Source organism: Hydra vulgaris, chromosome 09 (assembly GCF_038396675.1).
Source record: "Hydra vulgaris chromosome 09, alternate assembly HydraT2T_AEP".
Lineage (NCBI taxonomy): Eukaryota > Metazoa > Cnidaria > Hydrozoa > Anthoathecata > Hydridae > Hydra > Hydra vulgaris.
In genome coordinates this window covers 5,425,001-5,446,338 of record NC_088928.1, presented here as the reverse complement: position 1 = coordinate 5,446,338, position 21,338 = coordinate 5,425,001, and the positions used below count along the sequence as shown (strand labels likewise).

Here is a 21,338-nt window from a genome sequence, read left to right as displayed (position 1 = left end):
AACAATCATAGCCTCTTTCTTACTATTTGGAACCAAGTCAGAAAATAATGCAAGTCCAATCAAATCTTTGCTCAAATACCACATATGTCCTCTCATTTTTTTAATTGCAATATCTGCTACTTTTTTGTCTACAGCAAGATAAGACTTGAGAGTCTTAAAATATTCCAATCTGTGGTCCTGAAGACTGGAAAAACTGGTCAAATACTGCAGCGAAAATAATTTCAAGGATATGATGCCTGCAGGCTAAAAAAAAGTAAACGTTTATATATGCTGAATGATAGTAATTGCACTGGTGTGAACTCCAGTGTTGGAACTTGTTGTGTCAAAACAATGACCTGCCACCCAATCTGGAACATCTTTTCATTTTTCCAATACTTCAACAACCGAGTTTCCCATAAGCTCACCAGTACCCATGGAAAGTTTAGGAATGGCCAATAGTTTTTCAGCATTTAAACCTGATATAATAATTGGCATCCTGTCAGCCAAGTTTCCATATGTGTCTGGTAGAATTCTGTCAAAATGGGCAACTATGGGGGTATTTGGCACAAATGTTTCTTGAATGTTTTGAACTATAGATTTTCTAATTGTTTTACGAGCTCTGTATATTGAGGTTACACATAGAGCCATATCTTTTATGTCAATCCCAACAGCTTTGAGAACTGGCCCATTAATGTGCACAGCCTGTACCGATGTAGTTTTTGTACGATCAAGACTAGCAATAAATAATGAACTACCAATAACACTATGTGGTTTGGGTGCTAATATTTTATTTTGTTTAGTTAGAGTTTCAATAGGGTGGTTTTTAGACTTTTGCTGGTGATACTTGCTAAATAGGAGCTCCTCATCACCAGTTTCTTCATATTCTGAATCTGAATTTTTTTCAACCAATCCAGTCTTGATATATTTTTTCACTTCAGTTGCCTTTTTTTTACGATGTTCTTCTTGGAAATGTTGATACACTCGTTTTATTTCATGTTCTTTAAATTCTAAATCTTCCGTACCGATTACCATTTTCCTTTTTTCTCTTTGTTCTTTTGGAATCATTATATCCTGTTGAATTTTTATAAGTCTGTCACAATTTGCATGGGCCACATCAAATAGCTTACTCAACTTATTTATCCAATCAGTTTCCAATTTTAACTGTTTTTCAGTTCTCCGAGGCTTGTTCTTTCCTATTTTAACATAAGAGTTATACAATACTTTTAGTTTTGCAACAGCATTCCTTTTTTGTGTTGTTGGAACATTGGCAATAAACCAAATTTGTAAAACCTCATCAATAGTATTCGAACAGCTTTGTGAAAGTTCCAATTTGTTTATTTTCAAGTCATAAAAGAGGCGACATAGGACAAGACAAACTGTGGGCAAACAGCTTGAACAACTTAGTTTATCTAGAACTGGAAATTGATGACCAATTAGCCACACATTAGTGTCACATCTTGCTTTAATGACATTCTTCTTTGACATTTAGATTTTTATTTTTTTTTACTAAAAATACAAAATATATTAAAGGTACATATTCACATAAACATATAAATATTTTTGTCATTAATCAAATTAATTGAAACTTAGATGAATTGGCTTTTTCCCATAAGGAGTACCTAGATTAAACCAATTACCAATTAAAACAAACATAGTTGTAAACAAAAGTTAAATTAACACTATGCAGCATACAAATGATTTATTTTATCAAATTTAGTAGATTAGTTGACAAAAGCAGATAAATAAAGTTAATTGAGCTGTGATTTAATGTTGGAATAATGTCATGAAATTTTGTGGAGTTATTTTTTTGATCAATTAACGTCATTTAAACACCTAGCCAATTAACTTTTCAAATTTTTTTTTTTGAACTGGTCCAATGTATATATATAAGTATGTATACAAATATATATAAATATATATATATATATATATATATATATATATATATATATATATATATATATATATATATATATATATATACATATAAATTAAAATTTTTTAAGGCCTTTACACAAATTGCACTCTATCTCCTCCATTACATTTTAGTTTCATAAAAGTGTACATACAATGCTACATAATTATTCCAAATATTCAATGCTGTATAATTATTCCAAACAACCTTTTTAATCAACTGCAATATGATGAGCAATATCAGCACATCTTTATTTATTATTATAAATACAACACTACAGAAATATTCCTTGAATCTAACAAATAACTTGTAAACTATGGCAGTCCAATTGTTTTGCAATATTTGTATTTTTTGATAAATGATTATCAAGTCTATATTTAAATTGGAAAACATTATCAGTTTCAACAACATCTCTAGGAAGTTGATTCCAATAGGTAAAGATTATATTAGTGAAAAAGAATACTCTTTGGCTGATGTTTATCTTTATTTGGTTTTGATGGGGTGTTTATTATTTCTAATTGCTCCTGCAGGACCTTGGCACTGATGCCAGTACAGTTAAATTATTGGGACTTGCCAATTTACTTTTATAAAGCTGTTGGAGATTTTAAAATAATCAATTAACATTCCTCTAATTCTTCTATCTTTAAGGGTAGTTAAACCAAGAACTTTGAGTCTTGATTCATAATTTATTCATAATTTATTCATAATAATTTAATTGATTCATTTTACACAAAGTTTACACAAAGCAGGCACTAGTTTAGTAGCTTGTCTTTTTTCCATGCAGAAGAAAATATCTCAAGATGAGGTCTTACAAATGATGTGTACAAAATCTTGAATGATTTAACGTTTCAATAAATGAAAGTTTGTTTAAGCATTCCAAGAATAGAATTAGCTTTTGATACAACTTTTTGGCATTGGATTTTGCATTTTAAGTTGTTTGTAATTATAATACCAAGAACCGTCACCAATACAGTTTCCTGTAATTCTTGACCATTTAATTTATATTTATGTTGGCAATTGTTATTACTTGTTTTTTTTCTTATATACAGAACTTTACATTTATCATTATTAAATTTTATATGCCAGTCATTAGCCCATTTCACAGCTGCCTCTATATCTTTTTGAAATAAAATGCTATCCATTGACTTTATGATTGCATTAAGATTTGAATAGTCTGCAAAAAGCTTAATGAAATTTGTCATTTAATACTTCTGGGATCTTATTAATACATATAACAAAGAATAGAGGTCCTAAACTAGAACCTTGTGGACTTCCATTAACTAGATTGCCAGTCAGAAAAGTAGTTATCCATCACTACTCTTTGCTTCCTTCCTTTAATAAATAAACTACACCATTTTAAAAGATTGCCTTTGATACCATAAGCTTTAAGTTTTTTTAAAAGAGCATCATGCGGTACTTAATTAAAGGATTTGGCAAGATAACGAATACTGTATCAACTGAGGCACCAAAGTTTAGCAATTTGGTTATGATGCCCAATGATTCTAGTAAGTTTGTTAGGCAAGAAGTATTTCTAATAAACCTTGTTGCCGTTGTTCACAGAGCAATTTATCATCAATGAAATGTTTTGTGATTACTTTATTATTCCTTCCATAATTTTATGTACTACAGACATTAACGCAATTGATCTATAGTTTGCTGGGTTTGTTCTGCTGTCTTTATTAAATTCTGGTGACAGATTTGCTTCTTTCCATTTTGTATTTTTTGGATGCTGGTGATAGATTTGCTTCTTTCCATTTTATGTTTGATTGTAAAATGTGATTGTAAAATACAGCTATAAACCATTTATTAAAATCATGTCTGTAATTTTGTACCTGCAAAGATAAGGATAATAGTTTTTTCAAATTAGAAAATAGACTTTCAAATTAGAAAATAGACACTTTTGCAATTGTAATTTACTCTACAAAATATGGGGTAGATTCTTTCTTGCTGATTGGATAGTTTCTTGCTGATTGGATTGCTTGATCTGAATTTTCAAATTAGACATTTCTACAGTTAGTTTTTGGACTAAGAAATAACTTTACAAGATGATGTGTCCAGCTGATAGTTTATAACATAAATCCTTTTTCTCTTCTTCTTTTTTTGTTTAAGCATACTTTTAGACATGATAATCTTGCTTGGTAAAATAATAATCATTAAATAAAAAGCATTTTAAAAAAATATCAAAAAATTTTGTTAAATATCCCTTTTTAATTTTAATTAAAAAATATTATTTTTTATACAGTAAAATCTATAAAAACAATTTTTAATATAATACTTTAGAATTGTCTTCATCATCTTCAGGTGTACAAAACAGCTGAGAAAAAACCTCCATATCCGGATCTGAATTTATCAATTTGAATTGCATTAACTAAACAAAAAAGATAAAAAAATTTAAAATCAAAACATATGCATCAAAAAGAAATTTGAGTTATAACTTATCTAGTTGGTAGAAAAATTAAAAAAAAAACAACCTTATCTGATTGGTAAGAAATTACACTAACAAGATTTTTGTTTCCCTAAAAAAAAAAAAAAAAAAAAGCTTTTTTACAAGCCATCAAAGAGTTTTTGTTCAAAAAAACAAACAAAACTAACAAACTTTACATTTGACGGTATATAACAAATAATAATTTTCAATCAGTTTAAATCATTAATCATAACAATTAAATATAAGATTCAAATCAGTAAACATAATAATTAAATATGAGATTCAAATTATATCAGTATTAGTAATTGCTGTAATTGGTGTGAGCCAGTGAATGTGGTATTAAGACATTATGACAGCCGATTTGCTTGATTGCTCATCCGCTTTAAAACTGTTAACTGATTGTGCGTTAACCAACCTGCTTGACAAGCTATTCCATAAATTGGTTAATCTACTAAATAAAAAGTTATCACAAACCGCTTGCTTAGTGATTTCTTTGACATATTTAAAGTGGTGATCTCTTGTTTGAGTTTTTTGGAAACAATCAAAAAACTAATTTTTTAATTGTTTCCAAATTTTTGAAATTGTTAAATCATGTCTCCTCTTAGTCAAGGTAGTCAAGTCGAGAGCTTTTTAGGCGATTCTCATAGTTGAATTTCTTGAGTTCATGGTTCGAGTTGTTGAACTCTTTCCAATTAATCAATTTCACCATTTCAAAATCGCAACCTTACAGGTATCGCAAATACTAACCATGATTGCACAAAAGAAACATAAAGTAATTTCAGGAGTCTAATATCTAAACAAACAAAGCATTTCATAATCCAATCCAACATTTGGTTGCCTTTGCCTGTGCATTTTATAACATGATTTTTCCATTTCAGATTGGTTGAGAAAATTACTCCAAGATTAAGAACTTTTTTGTACAGGAGAGCAATATTGGCTGATCTAAATTGCACTGACAGTTTGCTGGTTTCAAACAACTCTGAAAATATTTGTAAGTGGAATGGCAAAGGCTGATGCACAACTCTTGAAAATAACTGAGTGTAAATTATCAACACCAGTTGATTTGTTTTCTTTCAAGTTTTTTAATCTTAGAAGGATATCTTCATATGTAAAATTTTTATTTTTTTGTTTATTTTTGTTTAAGATATCAGCAATACCTTTTGAATTTTGAGTAGTTTCACTATTTGCTTAATTATACTTACTTTAATAATAATGTTTATAATTGATTGAATATAAGAAAGTGATACAAATAGTTTTAAACTTAAGAATATATATATGTAACTAAAATGTATTCAAAATAAATGAAACATATGTACACCTAACAAAAATAAAAAATGTATGTACACCTAATAAAAACTAATAATGTATGTAATAAAAGTAATTCATATTGCCTAAGAACAAATCATAAATGCATATGTTTCTTGTTTCTAATAGTTTTTGTTATTTGGTTACAATTTTAAGGAAATACATTAAATGGTTTATATAAATTATGTTACGTGAGTGCTTTGTGTTGATAAGACAAAACAACTTTAAGGAGTCTTTCATTGTTTTTAATAGCTTTCATAACAATTTACATCTTTATTAAAACTTATTCTAGAATTTAATTAAAGTAACTTGATCAATAAAAATTAAACCTTTACATTATCTACAATAAAATAATAAACAATAAAAAAAATTTCATCTTTAAGTAAATAATAAAGAATTTTTTTTTAGAAAAGCAAATATACGAAAATTATAATCTTCAAATCTTCTATTCAGTAATTGCAATTATGATCATAATAAATCATTGATATGATTACATGATACAATAAATCATTGATATGATTACATGATACAATGAATCATTGAGCATAATTTTGCTAAATGATTTATTGTGTGTAATAGTTTCGTTTTTGATTTATTGTTTGTAATAGGCAATAAACATTCAGTAAAAATTTACAAAGCAACTGCATCATCATTGAACTCTATCACAATTTGAACTAATAAATAATCATATAATGCAAAAAAAAAAAAAAAAAAATTCAAAATATTCTTTATTTAAAACATAAAATTTATCTTAAATTTGTACAAAATATTTAAGATTTTTCATCAGCATTTTAGATATAAAAATTATAATTTATAAAATATTTTTGATCTGTTCACTAAAACATTTTAAAAACTAAATGTAAACTTCATTTTTAGCAGTCCAATTTTGTAACAAGACTATCTATCTAGTAAGCTATCATGGCTTGATTTAGACTCGAGTGATGCTCTACAGTATGAGTTGAAAATAACTCAAATTTAATAAAGCTAAAGTGTTACATTCTTCATATTTCAATATTAATGATTACTCTTTGGAGTTGTATACTATATTATGTTCTAATAGTGTTTATTTAATTACAGTAAAGCATTTTGTATGTTCAATTTTTTAAAAATATCTTTACAGTACATTTATCAATCATAAAATTGATCATATTTAAACATTCAAAGGTCAATCTTGTATTAAAGACATTTATACACATTTTTGTACACATAACACGACATGTACATACCATAACTCTGAAACACAAACCTTGACAAACAAGGCTGCTGCGCAGAGAAACAAGTTGAGCGCATTACTACCAGGGATGTGGTGGGAATCAAACTTGGAACCTCTTGCTTATGAAGCGAGCGCTCTACCACTACACCACTACCCACTAAAATTACTAAACCTCTTTCCTATAACTAAAGTAGTAAAGTAAATATACAACATTTTTTTTATTTATAGTAACCTCTGGAGTAGCATAATGTTCTATTAAGATACCCATATTGTTTGTTGTTGTATTGCTACTTAACCGATCCTTGTTGGAGATAACGTAGAGGGATTATGTGTGAAAAAATAAAAAGGAAAATAATCTTATATTGTTATGATTAATGAATAAAAAAATATTAATATGATACTGCTGATATATCATGAGATTTATGACATTATATACTGGGATATAAGATATAATTTTATAACACAAAGTTTTTAACAAAGATTTAGTTTTTTAAAATTAAAGCAAAACCAACATTTTCTTTCTTCTCCTACTTAAAAAAGGAGAGAAAAATATTGTTTTATTTTAAAGGCTGAAACGCATGTTTAGTTTTTTATAATTTAAAATAAATTTATAATTAAAAATAAAACAATAGCTAAACATTTTGCTGCAAATTATAACATTACTTATACTGATCATTTAAAATAAAATTAACTTTATTATTACTTTTTTTAATCATAATTATTTTATATTTGTAAGTTTTCTTTGTTGATTAAGGCGGTTAGCTGACAAAAAAAAAAAAAAAATTGACAAATGGGTAATGCAAATAGTTACTTTTCTCAAACTTTGATAAAAACTCATATAAGGTTTTGATAAAAACTCATATAAGGTTTTGATAAAAACTCATATAAGGTTTTGATAAAAACTCGTATAAGGTTTTGATAAAAACTCGTATAAGGTTTTGATAAAAACTCATATAAGGTTTTGATAAAAACTCATATAAGGTTTTGATAAAGCTATGATGAAAAGCTATGATCAAATTTCTATTTGCACAAGTGTTAACAAGACACAGCAAAATTGATTATTCACGTTTTTAAACCTGATCAACTGTTTCAAAATAATACTTTTAATTTCAATTTGTTTTAAAATGATATTTTTAATTTTCATGCTTTTGATTAAAAGTTTAGCGCTCAAGGGCTGTTTTTCATTTTTCTTAGTATTTTAAGAAAATGATTTTCTTTTTTTTCTTTATTCAAATTCAGACAATTTATTGAAATACAGGACATGTAAAATATCACTTTTTCTAATCCTAATAACTGGTAATACCTCAACTACTTTTTTTTAAATATCGGTAATAATACCAGTATTATACCAATATTTAAAAATATTGGTATGATACTGTTTTTTAATTTTATTCAAAATGTTTAACAAAATTAAAAATTAACACAACTTTTGAGCTATTGCCACTTATTTGATCAGGTTAAAAAAAACACCTCCTAATTATTGTCCAAACCTCTTAATTATTATCCAAACTAGATTTTATTTTGGTACAGATTATTGCAGCAGGAGAAAAAACTTAACAAAAAATTCAATACATGTTGGTTTTATCATTAAAAAAGATTAATAAATTTGTTCAAAATGTTTTCCTCTTGAGTGTTGTTTATTATACATCCTTATATCGAGATTCAATATTTTTGAGACTCCAAGTAAAACTAAGTACTCTAAGTACCCTGTTTTTATAAGGTGCATACATCAATTAAAGATTTTAGTTTGAGAGACAGCCTTTTAATGAAAAAAGATGCTGATATAGACACAGTGAGTGTATATACAACAACTAAGGATTTTGGTAGGCAAACAGCCTAATAAATGATTTGTTATAAATTTCCAACCAGAAACTTAAATGCTCTTTTGGTCAATTTTTTTTGGTCTATAAATTGCCAAACTTATTTTTTGTGTACTTGAATTTTATTCATTATTAGTTAAACGTTGAAAATAATTAAATTGCAAGAAAAAATAAGTTATGTAAAATATTTTTAACTTCCTTTTATATTTATAAATTTAATGTAAATTACTAAAAACAATACATTTTATGTTGTCTACTTTTTGACATCTTGTATAGCTTAAAATTTTTTAAAAATCACAGTACACTCACAGAATACCCGAATAAGCAAAACATTATATTGCATTAAAATGGATTACTCAAAACATTCCAAGATGTCTGACATCTTTTTAATTTAACCCTAAATTAAGTAATTAAGTAAATTGTTAAAAATTTGAAAAATAATTTTATTCAAGGTAAAGCATAAATTATCACATTATTAGCAAAGTAAAAAGCATATGGTAGTTATCAGTTTTCAGCACACGTTGTTTGTTAATGGCTAATTTTGGTAGTAAAAAAAAAATTTTTTATTTTATGATAAAAATAATTATCAAAACTTTTATTAAATTGAATGTCAAATCACTTCTATAAATTGATTCGTCTAAATATTAATACTACAGTTAACATTTAACATTTACTGTTTGCTATTGTCTTACGTCATTTTTAAGTAGGTACTAGGTTTTCTGAATAAGTTTCTTAATGTTTATGAGGTCTTTCAAGCAAGGTCTGCAAGCAAATTAAAGCGGATAAATTTTTCTAAGCTTTCAAAGAAAATGTTGTTGTTTTTTGTTTAATTTTACAATAAAAACTAATAGCTTTAATAAATAAACAATTGTTTGCTGTTCGTTGTTTTTTTGTTGTTGTTTTTTTCCTATTTATTTTTAGTCTGTTTAGAATGTTTTTTTTAGAAGAAGTTAGTACTAAAATGACTGGTAAAGTAGTTTTTTAGTAAAGTGTTTCTTTTTGATTCAGTTTTGTCATTTAAAAAAAAATGATTTATAGATTATTTTTTGTTTTGCTTAAAATTAGAAAGATTGATGATAATAAAATTATTTAGACAGGCAAACTGACACCAATTTTAGTAAGTTTTATCATTGGTTATTTATTAAGTTGGAACTTTGTATATGTAAACAATTCATTAATAGCTGTTTTTGCATTTTAATTTTAACTAGGTAAAAGAGTTAATAGATAACTAGAAATAAACAACAGCAAAGAATTGGAAAGTTTTTATTAAAATTTCTTTTTGTTTTGTTTTAATTACTCCAAACTTAACTTTTATTTTTTAAACAGATAAAACTTAATAAGTTGTTAATTTTTGACGATTTTAGTGCAGTAATCTTTTTTAAAAATTTTTTTAATATTGATTAAATTCAATATCATTGAGATAATGGTGATGTTTTTTATTTTATAAAAAAAAAAACAAATACTTTTTTCATCTAGCTATTTCATTAGCAGCATCTGCTACTTCTGGTAACTTAATATATATATTTTTTAATTTGTTACATTATTTCTAATAGCATAATTCATTTTTAGGTGGTATTTGTACTTATGTTATCTCATTAATCTTTTTTGGTTTTTCACTTAAGTAAAACATTTTCTAAACTTTATATTAACTTGTTAATTTTTTCAATAGCAATGAAATATTAATTAAGTTATCTAAATATTATTTGAAAAAAAATTATAAAAAAAATCAAAATATTTAGATTTCACTTTTTACATTTTTAAAATAAAAAATTATTTTGTTTTTTCTATTTTAGATCTGTCTACTAATAAATCTATATCTACTCAATAAGTATAAGAATTTTTTTTCAATAAAAAAAAGAAATAAAAAAAAATGTTTTTAATTGTTGGTTAAGTTTCTTTACTTTTTTTTTTACTATTATATATTTCATATTTTTTATATTTTATATTTTTTTACTATTATATATATATATATTTAGATGTTAGCAACAACAGCTTTTTATTTAGAGGAAAAAAAAAAAGTCATTTTTTTTTGGTGGTGACTTTAGACAAATACTGCCTTTTATGGAAAAAGGGCAATCAGCTGAAATTGTAGAATCATGTATAAAATGTTTTTTTACAGCGGCAATTAGTGCAGAAGTTTGCATTAAAATAAAATAAGAGAGTACATAATGGGGGAAAAGAATTTTAAAAAATGGCTATAAAAATTTGGTAGTGGAACAACACCTGTCAAAGAGGAGGATCCTTTTAAAGGATGCATTGAAATACCACAATAGGGCATTATTAGAGAAAATTACTCTATAGTTAAAAAGATATTTGGAGATGCTGAACAAGATGAAACGTGTAACACCCACTAATGTGGATTCATTATCAACTAATGAAGAAGTGCTTGAACACATAGTTTGCAAGCAAAAGTAAGGATGTTATAATTTTTAATTATTAATTGTACTTTTTATCAATTATACTTTTTATTTGCCATTTGTACTTTTTATTTATCATTTGTACTTTTTATTTATTTTTACATTATTTTATTATATTGTATAACCAAATTAGTAAGAAACTTATAAATTGCATGATTTTTATAAGAAATAACATTATTCCAAAAATTCCAAAAATTGGATTAATAATATAACAAAATTTTTAAACAATTTAATAGATGATATACAAACAATTTTTTTATTTACAAGTGTTGTGACTTGGAGTGTGTGTAGAGCAAGGCTGTTAAACTAGCTATTATTTAAAAGTAAAATTCTATTTAAAAAAAAAGCAAATTGGTGTAGAGCAAAATTACCAACTTAGATTTACAACATTAACACCTCTTGTCACTTAATGCTGTCACACAATTACTCAATTACAGAAATCTCACACAATTACTCAATTACACAAATCCTACACAATTACACAAATCTTACACAGTTACATAATTACAGAAATCTTACACTATTACAGAAATCATACACAAATACACAATTACAGAAACTTTACACAGTTACACAATTAGACAAACCTTACACAACTACAGAAATCTTACACAATTCTAATAATGATAGTAGTAATGATAATAAGAGTTTAACAAAAATCTGGCAAATATATATCTGGCAAACCCAGTCTCTTATACATGATATATGTCTAGATATAGTTTATGACAGTGTACCTCTAAATTTGTTTATACTATAATTTTTCTACTTCCAGTAAAAGAAAAATTGAATTAAGTAACTAATGGTTGGGCTAGTGGTTCATTGTCCTTAGACAAAAAAAAACAAAAAAAACTAAAACTATTTTTAATATCATTTTAATTTATAAACTAAAAACAAAAGTTAAAAAAGTCTAAACTAAAAAAAAAAAAAAATGAAAAAAAAGAAAATCATTAAAAATATTATCAGCTTAAAAATGTTTAACTTTATACCTTAAAAATGTTTAATTTTATACCTTTGGATCTTCTGAGTATGAAAGATAACCAGCTTTTTTCTTAACATATATGTTGAACATTTCATTTTTAAATTTGCTAAAAAAAAAGTTACATATTTTAGGTAATAAAGTTATTATAAGATAAAATTTTAAACAAAATTACTTAACTATTCGCTTACATAATATTATTTTCAATGTTGAAAATTATTGGCCAGTACCTTGTCCCTATTATAGAAACCTAAAAAAAAGTTTATGATTTTACAATTCAAAAAATATTTTTAAATACCACAACAACCAGTATTCACTACCAAATACCTCCACAACAACCAGTGTTCACTATTAAATACCTCCACAACAACCTGTGTTCACTATTAAATACCTCCACAACAACCAGTGTTCACTACCAAATACCTCTACAACAACTAGAATTCACTACCAATGCACTAAAGTAATTTTATTTTTTAATATGAAACTTTTTGATTTTATAACTGTCAAAATTTATATTCATATTATAGTTATTCTATATATTATAGTTATTCCTTATTATTTATTTTGAGCTTTATTTCTTAATTAGATAAAAGTTCTTTTTATTTTATTTTATTATGAAATGAAGTAGGTACTTTACTTTTTAGCTATAAGTTTACCTTTTTTCCTTCATTAGCTTTTTTTTTTCCCCCCCCCAAGTGCAATAGGAATAAAGTTATAAAGGAATTGCTTATAAAACCAAAGTAAATTTTTTAGATTTTTTTATGTTTTAGAAAGTATATACCATTGATTTAGATTTTTTCAATCATAAAATCTCAAAAAACATATACAATAAAGATTTTTTATGCTAACTTACTTCCTTTACATATTCAAGCTCAGGTAAGAAACAGGGTGACATAAGTTTCACTGCTGTTTCAGGATAAAAATCTGTTTCCTGATAAAAAAAAAAAAATCAAATATCAATCCCCAATATTAATGGTTTAACTATTTATTTATAAAAACAATAATATGCAAATAATCAAACTTTGTATATGACTTGTATTGGAACAAAACATATCTGCTTTGTTTCAATATCCCGAGCAACAAAGAGTCTGGGTTCACATGCTAAAACATATAGATGTCGAAGAGCTTGCAGGTGATACCTAAAAACATTATATCATGATAATATGACCAAAAAATTTAACAACTTAGTTATTGAAAAAAAAGTTCACTTACAAGTTATCTTTACTGTTAATTGGCCATTTAGGGTAAAGAGAGCACAAAAGACAAGCAATTGCTACATTATCTGTCTTTAAGGTATACCTGAAATGGATTTTAAAAATGCATTTAAAACTGTTGAAATTATGCAAATAATTAATAATTTAAAGTTTTATATTTCATAAAACATTTTGTATGTTTTAAATAAAATGTGTAGTTTAAAGAACCAGAAAAAACTCTAAGAAATGCTTTAAAACACTAACATATCTATTTTTAGAATTTGCTACCTACAGAGGTTAATATTTTGAATTTGCTACCTACAGAGGTTAATATTTTTTGAATTTGCTACCTACAGAGGTTAATATTTTTTGAATTTGCTACCTACAGAGGTTAATATTTTGAAGTGCAACTGTATTGTAAAAGTTAGATTTTTTTTCCGTTGCATTTTAAATCACGTGATGGGCAGTTGAATCATGAATAACACCGAATCTCTTTTGCTTTTCATTAAAAAAATTTTTAAATAAACTTTTATTTCAAATAAGTAAATTAAATTACCAAATTAAAAAACATTATTAAGATGCACATGAAAAATCATTATTTGAATAAAATTAACGATGCACGTGGAAATTGTTTTTTTCTAAAAAAAAAAGTATAATAAAAAATGTTTAAAACATTAAAACTTAATGTTTTAAACATTCAACTAAATTTGATTAAAGATGGAGAGAGAATAGTATAACATTTTTCTTTTTTTGAAGTGTTTTTCCTGGTTTTTGGTTTCAACTTTTTTGCTTCACGTAATGAAATCTTTGTTAAGGTTGACAAAAAGAAACAACAAGAAACAGATATTGACTACGAAAAAATGATGATCTTTAAAAGTTGTATTTATAGTTATCTCTTTACCAATACCTCTTTGCAATTAAAGTTACTTACTAAAGTTACAGTATTGTTTAATAGGTTATAACGTTTCAGTTTTTTTATTAATTAATTTACTTTAATGAAACTTTTTTTTATTAAACATACTTTAGTAGTCAGACTAAATTTTTTTCTTCAGTATTTTCATATCGAAAAAACAACTATTATACTGGACTACTGATTATCATAGCGGATGGCTTAAATGAGAAATAAAAACTATTTCAGTCTCCTGCAAGTTGACTGGGAAAAAACTGGAGGGTACACTGCTGACCTAATGCTTACATCTAAAAAAAACAACTATTGAATGTATAAAAAAAAATACCACAAAAATTGAAGCCTTTTGAAAATAAGTCAAGATCTTTTTTACTTTAATTTCACTTCATGACAGAAGGAAATATCCAAATTATAAAAACTGACCAAAAAAAATCCGCCAAAATTAATTTTATGTCTGTTTAAGATCATCACAACTGCTTTCATCCAAAAATTGATAGTAACTATCTAGTTAGACATTTTTAACAATCTTGTTGCTAATATTTGGAGCACTCAACTAATATTAATGATACTAATAAAACCCAAATGAAGCAAAATTAAGCACCAAATAACTAGCAACATATAAATAATAACAAAGTAACCACTACCCAAATAATACATTGCTACCCAAATACTACATATATTATATGTTCTACATAATCTAATTATGCTAATTATATATATTAATTAGTATTCAAGTACCTTCCCCCACCAAGAATTCTAACTATACTATTTGATATTCAAGTACCTTCTGCTACCAAGAATTATACTATATTATTTGATATTCAAGTGCCTTGCCCCACCAAGAATTATACCAATATTACTAGATATTCAAGTACCTTCCCCCACCAAGATCTATAACTATATTAATTGATATTTTAAGTACCTTCCCCCACCAAGAAATAAAAATCCAATAGCCATGTGCGTTGCCATGTGATTTCCATAAGTTACATCAACTGAGCATCGTTTATGAAGCTGACGTGCAAAACGCAAGAGCTTAATATTGCCTGAGCCGGCCATTACCTAAGAATTATACAAAAAACTATTTTTAGGAACTTTTGTATACCTATAGTATAAATTTACAAATATTTATAATATACATACATACATGAGTACATACACACATATATATTAACTATTATAGTTCAAAAATTTTGATTTTTGAAAATTATCATTGAATCTCTGGTGCCTAGTAATGAGTGCATAAAAAAAAAGTATAAATATTTTTAACTACCTCTTTTTTTAAATGTTAAGACTTTTTTAAATATATTTTCAAATAAAACAATTTGTTATTTGTTGCTCAAGACCCTTAAGACTCTAACATTATCAAAAAAAGAAGTAGCTTAAAAATAGACTAACATACTTTTTAAAAAAAAACTTGCAATTTTTCATTTTTAGTTTCAAAATATAGTTTTTTATTCATTAAAATTTAACATAATTTTAAAAAAAAAAGAAATATTTTTAAAATTTTTATATAATTTCACTTTATTTTTGTGTTTATCTATGTATTAACATTATATAACATTTTTGTCATTCTACTTGGCTACCTAGTTACCTTGTTCTAACAAGTACCTAGTTACCTTGGCTACCTAGTTCTACCAAGTAGAGCAACTGAAATGATGCCTTTAACTGTTTTCATACTACTTACTTGTGTGTACAATTTTGAAAATAGTTTATAAAAAACCTATATTTATTCTAATTAAAAAAACAAATACTATTAAAGGCAATAAAATTTAATAAAATGCTATTTAGTAATTTTCATTTTAAATTTTTGCAAAAAAAATAATTTGATTTATAGAACTAAATTCTAATTATTTTACCATAAAACTTATATGATAAATATATCTTCAAATATATCCAAGAAATATCAATGGATGATCCAATTGTTTTGCTATCAAACTGGCCTAGTCTAGGTATATGGAAATCATACAACATCAACAAGACAGCACCATGACTGGTTTAAATCTCTAGCAACATTAATCAAGTTGTTACAAGAACAGCATATCACTATGTTAAACCGAGTAAGGTTTTTGGAAGACTCTGATCAGAAGTATAACCAGACAATATACCAACTTACGACTAAAATAGATGACCTGGAGAAGAAAGAACTAAAAACAAAAAATTTAAACACTTTAACAACCAATTCTAGCCCTTCAAACAAACAACCACTATCCACATTTGCATCAATAAAAAAGAAAGTGAGGAAGAGTTAATCATGATCACTAAGATAAGGCAGGAGCTGGGTGAGAGCAAGCGTATTGAAAATAAATTTATAATAAGCAACATTAAACCATCTCAGGGATCTGAGGTTGAAATTAAGGATAAAGATGATCAGTTATTAAGAGAAATTTTTTCTGAACTACAAGTAAATGAAGAAACAACACCAAAATCATTTAGATTAAAGTCTGGGACAGAATGAAAGACAACAAAAATGATCCTAGTTGAACTGAAAAGTAAATAATTAGTCAATTTAGCACTAGCCAATGCACGCAAACTAAGAGAAAATGAAAAATTCAAAGATGTCTATGTTAACCCTGATAAAACTAGTGTTCAGCGAGCAATCGAGGAAAGATAGCGAGAAAGAAGAGATGAACTAAATGCAAACATGATATATTAGGATAGCATGGGTAGGTGCTGTAATGTTAACAATAGAAAAAAGTCTTTCTATGTCGCAAGAAATGGAGTTTTGAAAAAAATAACAGTAGAGCTTTCAGAGTTTGAATATAACTACTTTTTGCAAAAAGGTCTACCACAAGTGCTACAACTTGTACAACACCAGAACCATCAAGATAATATCCAGAGTTGTTAGCAACTAATGAACAACTTAGTGTTTAATACTAAGCATGTCCAGCCAACTATCTGTAACAAAAACACCATCTTCATAAACATCAACAAAAAATCTAGCAGTAATAGTAATTATACAGTAATTATAATTATACATATTTATACAAATATATATAAATATATATAATAATACCTTAAGTGAAATGACCTGTTTTTATAAAAATGCTTCATCATTTTTTAATATAATGGACATTCTTGCTGCAACTGTCACAACATTAAATTCCCCTGTGATAGTAGCAATTACAGAAACTTGGTTTAATGATTACTCCACCTTCCAATTACCAAATTACAAACTTTTTAACAACAACAGACCTGATTCATATGGTGGCGTTGCAATTTATATATGGCAAGATATACAATCATCTTACTTTAATGCAATTAACCTTCATAGTAAAATGCCAGGCCAGGTATGGTGTATAATATCTCAAAAAAGTAAAAAAATTCTTTTTTGGATGTATTTATCATGAACCATCTGCTGGCACAGAAGTCAACAGAACAATTAATTGTAGCTTAACTTCTGCTGCCAATTTAGTAAAGAAAAAAGGTATGGAGTTACAATTAATTAGTGATTTCAATCACGCTAAAATACAGTGGACAGCAGCACTAAAAAAAAAACCACTTTGTCTAGCACTTACTCTTTGGAATCTGTCAACACTGCAGCTCTTGCACAGCATGTCACGAAACCTACTTTTGGCACTAATACCCTTGACCTGGTGCTAACTGACTGCCCCTCCAGAATTATAGAACTCAATATTCGTCCATCTATTGGCATCTCAATTAAAAATAATTTCCATTGCACTCTTATATGGAGCTTCTTCTGGAGGGTGTTATTACTAATGAAACCAAACTATGGTAGAGGTGACTATAAAAACCTAAACAATTTTTTTGCAGTTGCAAAATGGAGAAAACAATTTGAAAAAATCAAAAACAATCCCATTATGAAAAACCAACTCATTGAGTTTCGATACAAAGAAGGATTAGCTAAATATGTACCAAATCAAGCTGCATCAACTCAAAAACAGAGATCAAAACCAAAATGGTTTACAACAGGTATTAAAATTCTAACAAAAAAGAAATTTAACCTTTGGTTGAAACTGCTAGCTAGCTCACCCATTACTCATCTATCTATTAGCCCAATCTACAAAGCAACTTACAAGCAGTTAAAAAAAAAACATACTCATTGCACAAAAAAGCTATGAATCAAGACTTGCCTCACTTTCAAAATCTAATCCAAAAGTGGTACACAACTATATTTTCAGTCAAAAACAGCCAAGTTTATTGTTCCCTCTAAATAAAAGACAGCAAGGAGCTAACAAAATCGCTTGAAAAAGCAGAATGTCTTAATAAACAGTTTGAGTCTGCTTTTTCTAAATTTGACAACAAGAACAAGTTTACATTCCCAAACAGGACTGATCAGGTATGCAAGATTGATCAATTTGATCTTAATGAAACTGCGGTTTTTGGCAAGCTGAGTAACTTGAAGAAATACAAAGCAATTGGCCCAGATGGCATAAGTCCTTATGTTCTCAATGAGAGTGCCTTTGGATTAGCTTGACCTATTTCCCTTCTGGTAGTGTCATCATTTAAAGCAGGTGTAATGCCGAATAATTGGAAAGAAGCAAATGTGATACCAATATATAAAGAAAAAGATAAACAAAACGACCCATCTGAATATAGACCAATACCTTTAACAGCCATAATATGTAAAATCATGGAAAGATTGTTGAAAAAACATATGATGAGTCACCTAGTTCAGAACAAATTAATCGCTAAGCATCAACATGGCTTCATAAGACAAAAATCACATGTTACAAATTTATTAGAGACAATAGACATCACATCAGAGGCACTGAACTGTGGCCTTTATGCAGTCATAATCTATCTGGATTTTGCTAAAGACTTTGATAAAGTCTGTTGTAAAGCATTAGTTGTCAAACTAGGGGCCTATGGTTTCAAAGGTAAACTACTGAGATGGCTAAACACATTCCTTACAGACAGAAAACACAAAGTTTTTGTTGACAAAAACTACTCTGAGTGGATAAAAGTTCAGAGTGGTGTGCCACAAGGATCTGTTTTAGGTCCTCTACTGTTTATAGTGTACATAAATGATATGCCAGATGTTGTCAAATGTTTGCTCAAGCTCTTTGCTGATGACAGCAAACTAATAAATATAATAAAAAATCAATTTGACATTGAACAGCTGCAGACAGATCTTGATGCTGTAGCTAAATGGGCTGATAATTGGAAAATGGAGTTTAATACAAACAAAGTTCTGACAATAAAAAAATTGTCTAAAACAACAATCTATGATCACAAATTTAGCATACAAAATCAAGATAATAGCTGCACATACTTATTGTCAACCAAGAGCGAGATCTTGGAATTTTAATAACTAGCGATCTAAAATGGTCAGTCCAATCAAAACATGCAGCAGTTAAAGCTAATGCAGCACTAGCTTCACTCAAGCGGACATTTAGATACTGGAACCCTTCAATGTTTAAAACACTTTATAACACATTTGTGAGACCTCACCTTGAGTATGGAAAGCCTGCATGGGCACCATTAAACAAAGTCAATGAAAAAGTTATCGAACAAGTACAAAGAAGAGCCACCAAGTTATGCCATTCATTAACGGGAAAAAAATACGAAGATCGACTAGCCCTACTCAATATCCAATCAGTCAAAGCACGAAGCACACGAGTAGATCCAATTCAGTATTTTAAGGAAAGTACTGGACTTGATACAACATCCTGGGTCCACCCTCCAAACAAGTTCTGATCTGGCAATTGTCCTGGGCCAGCAGGTGCAGTTAGGAGAATTTTTTTTTTTTTAAACATCTTCGCTTCCAACAAGGCTGCAAGCAACCACTAATTAAAGTTAGAAGTTACTGGAACAGAAAAGATGAAGATTGTAGAGTAAGATAATGATTGACGGACAACTTAAAGGATCGCAAATTATATGAATCAGGAAAGCAAGATGAAGAAAGTGAATTCCAAAGAGCTGATGTTCGAGAAAAAAAACTAGACAAATAAGCATTTTTAGGAACAGTCACAGAAAAAGGATGAGACTTAATTGAATGACGAGTAACACTCGAATTTTAGTAGATGGCACAAGAGACGCTAGCTATTTAGAGCGGTGCCCATTATAGTATTTGTAGAAAAGAGAAAGAGAAGCAACATTACGATGATGTGATAATGGTTATAGGTTGGCTGCAAAAGCAGGGCCAACTATGTTTACAATGCATTTTTGCACCTTGTCTAAAAGAGAAAGGGCATCATCAGAAGATCTACCCCAGATATGGCAACAGTATTCTAAACAAGGACGGATTTGAGATTTATAGAGATAGAGAATAGAATCCAAAGTAAGAAAGAGTCGAGCTCGATAAAGAGATGCAACCTTAGCAGATGCTAATTTTGCAACTGATTTGATGTATGGTTTCCAAGAAAGATCAGAAGTAAGAGTTAATCCTAGAAGATGAAGAGTAGATGACTCATCGAGTACATCACCGTTCATAAGTATAGGAAGATCTAAATTATTGCAATAACGATTGACTGAAAAAATTGAGTTTTATCTGTATTGAAGTTCACCAGCCACTGTGAGCCTCATGCTGTAGCAGAAGTGAGATCCTCCAAGCAATCAGAGAGTGTTGGTTTCTTATCACGACAAGAATAAATGGTAGTATCATCAGCAAACAATGGTACCTTAGATGTGAGAATATCTGGAAGATCATTGATGTAAATTAAAAAGAGTATAGGACCAAGGATTAGGGTTTCTCAAACGGGATCCTGTTTTCCGAAATTAAAAGTGGCAGCGGGATTTCCTGGGATATCACTGTTATATCCCGGAACATTTTTTTTTTAAATTTTACATATGATAACTGTTTGAACTAAGATTTCTTGCGACAAAAACAGTAAGCTTGATTTTTAAACTTATAAATTATTGAAAAGTTAAACTTTTGTAAACTCTGTATTTATATATTTAATAATTTTTGTATTTAAAAAACGGCAAACAAAGACATAAAGTCATACGTAAGATAACATACATATGTAAGAAATATTTATAACTTTACCTTTAGTTGTTTTACAATTCAATTTAGTTATACCATGTCATTTGTAAATGAATCGAAAGAATGGCAGTATTTTTGTAAAGAAAAATCTGGCAAATCTGCAATTAGCAAAAAGTGCAATGTAAAGATAACGTGGAAAGGATTTTCGACAAGTAGGCTCCTTCGTCATTTAAAAAACGCACATAAAGATTTGGATTTAAATATGAAGCGTCTACATGAAGATACTGGTTCGGAAATTAAAA

At 27.6% G+C, this 21,338-nt stretch overlaps 1 protein-coding gene across 2 annotated transcripts in view; it reads right to left on the bottom strand.

The window, feature by feature from the left end:
- The window catches only part of LOC101240980 (anaphase-promoting complex subunit 1), a 141,471-nt gene that overhangs the window by 9,990 nt on the left and 110,143 nt on the right, over nucleotides 1-21,338 (bottom strand). The window contains exons 44-51 of one of the 2 annotated variants that reach the window (XM_065804581.1): nucleotides 15,073-15,209; nucleotides 13,263-13,349; nucleotides 13,072-13,189; nucleotides 12,904-12,981; nucleotides 12,242-12,300; nucleotides 12,084-12,159; nucleotides 4,366-4,410; nucleotides 4,170-4,262 (exon numbers count right to left, since the gene is read on the bottom strand). In XM_065804581.1, coding sequence (XP_065660653.1) covers nucleotides 4,170-4,262; nucleotides 4,366-4,410; nucleotides 12,084-12,159; nucleotides 12,242-12,300; nucleotides 12,904-12,981; nucleotides 13,072-13,189; nucleotides 13,263-13,349; nucleotides 15,073-15,209 — 693 coding nt within the window. The remainder of the gene's footprint in view (nucleotides 1-4,169; nucleotides 4,263-4,365; nucleotides 4,411-12,083; nucleotides 12,160-12,241; nucleotides 12,301-12,903; nucleotides 12,982-13,071; nucleotides 13,190-13,262; nucleotides 13,350-15,072; nucleotides 15,210-21,338) is intronic. The other variant, XM_065804582.1, reaches the window with a different exon arrangement.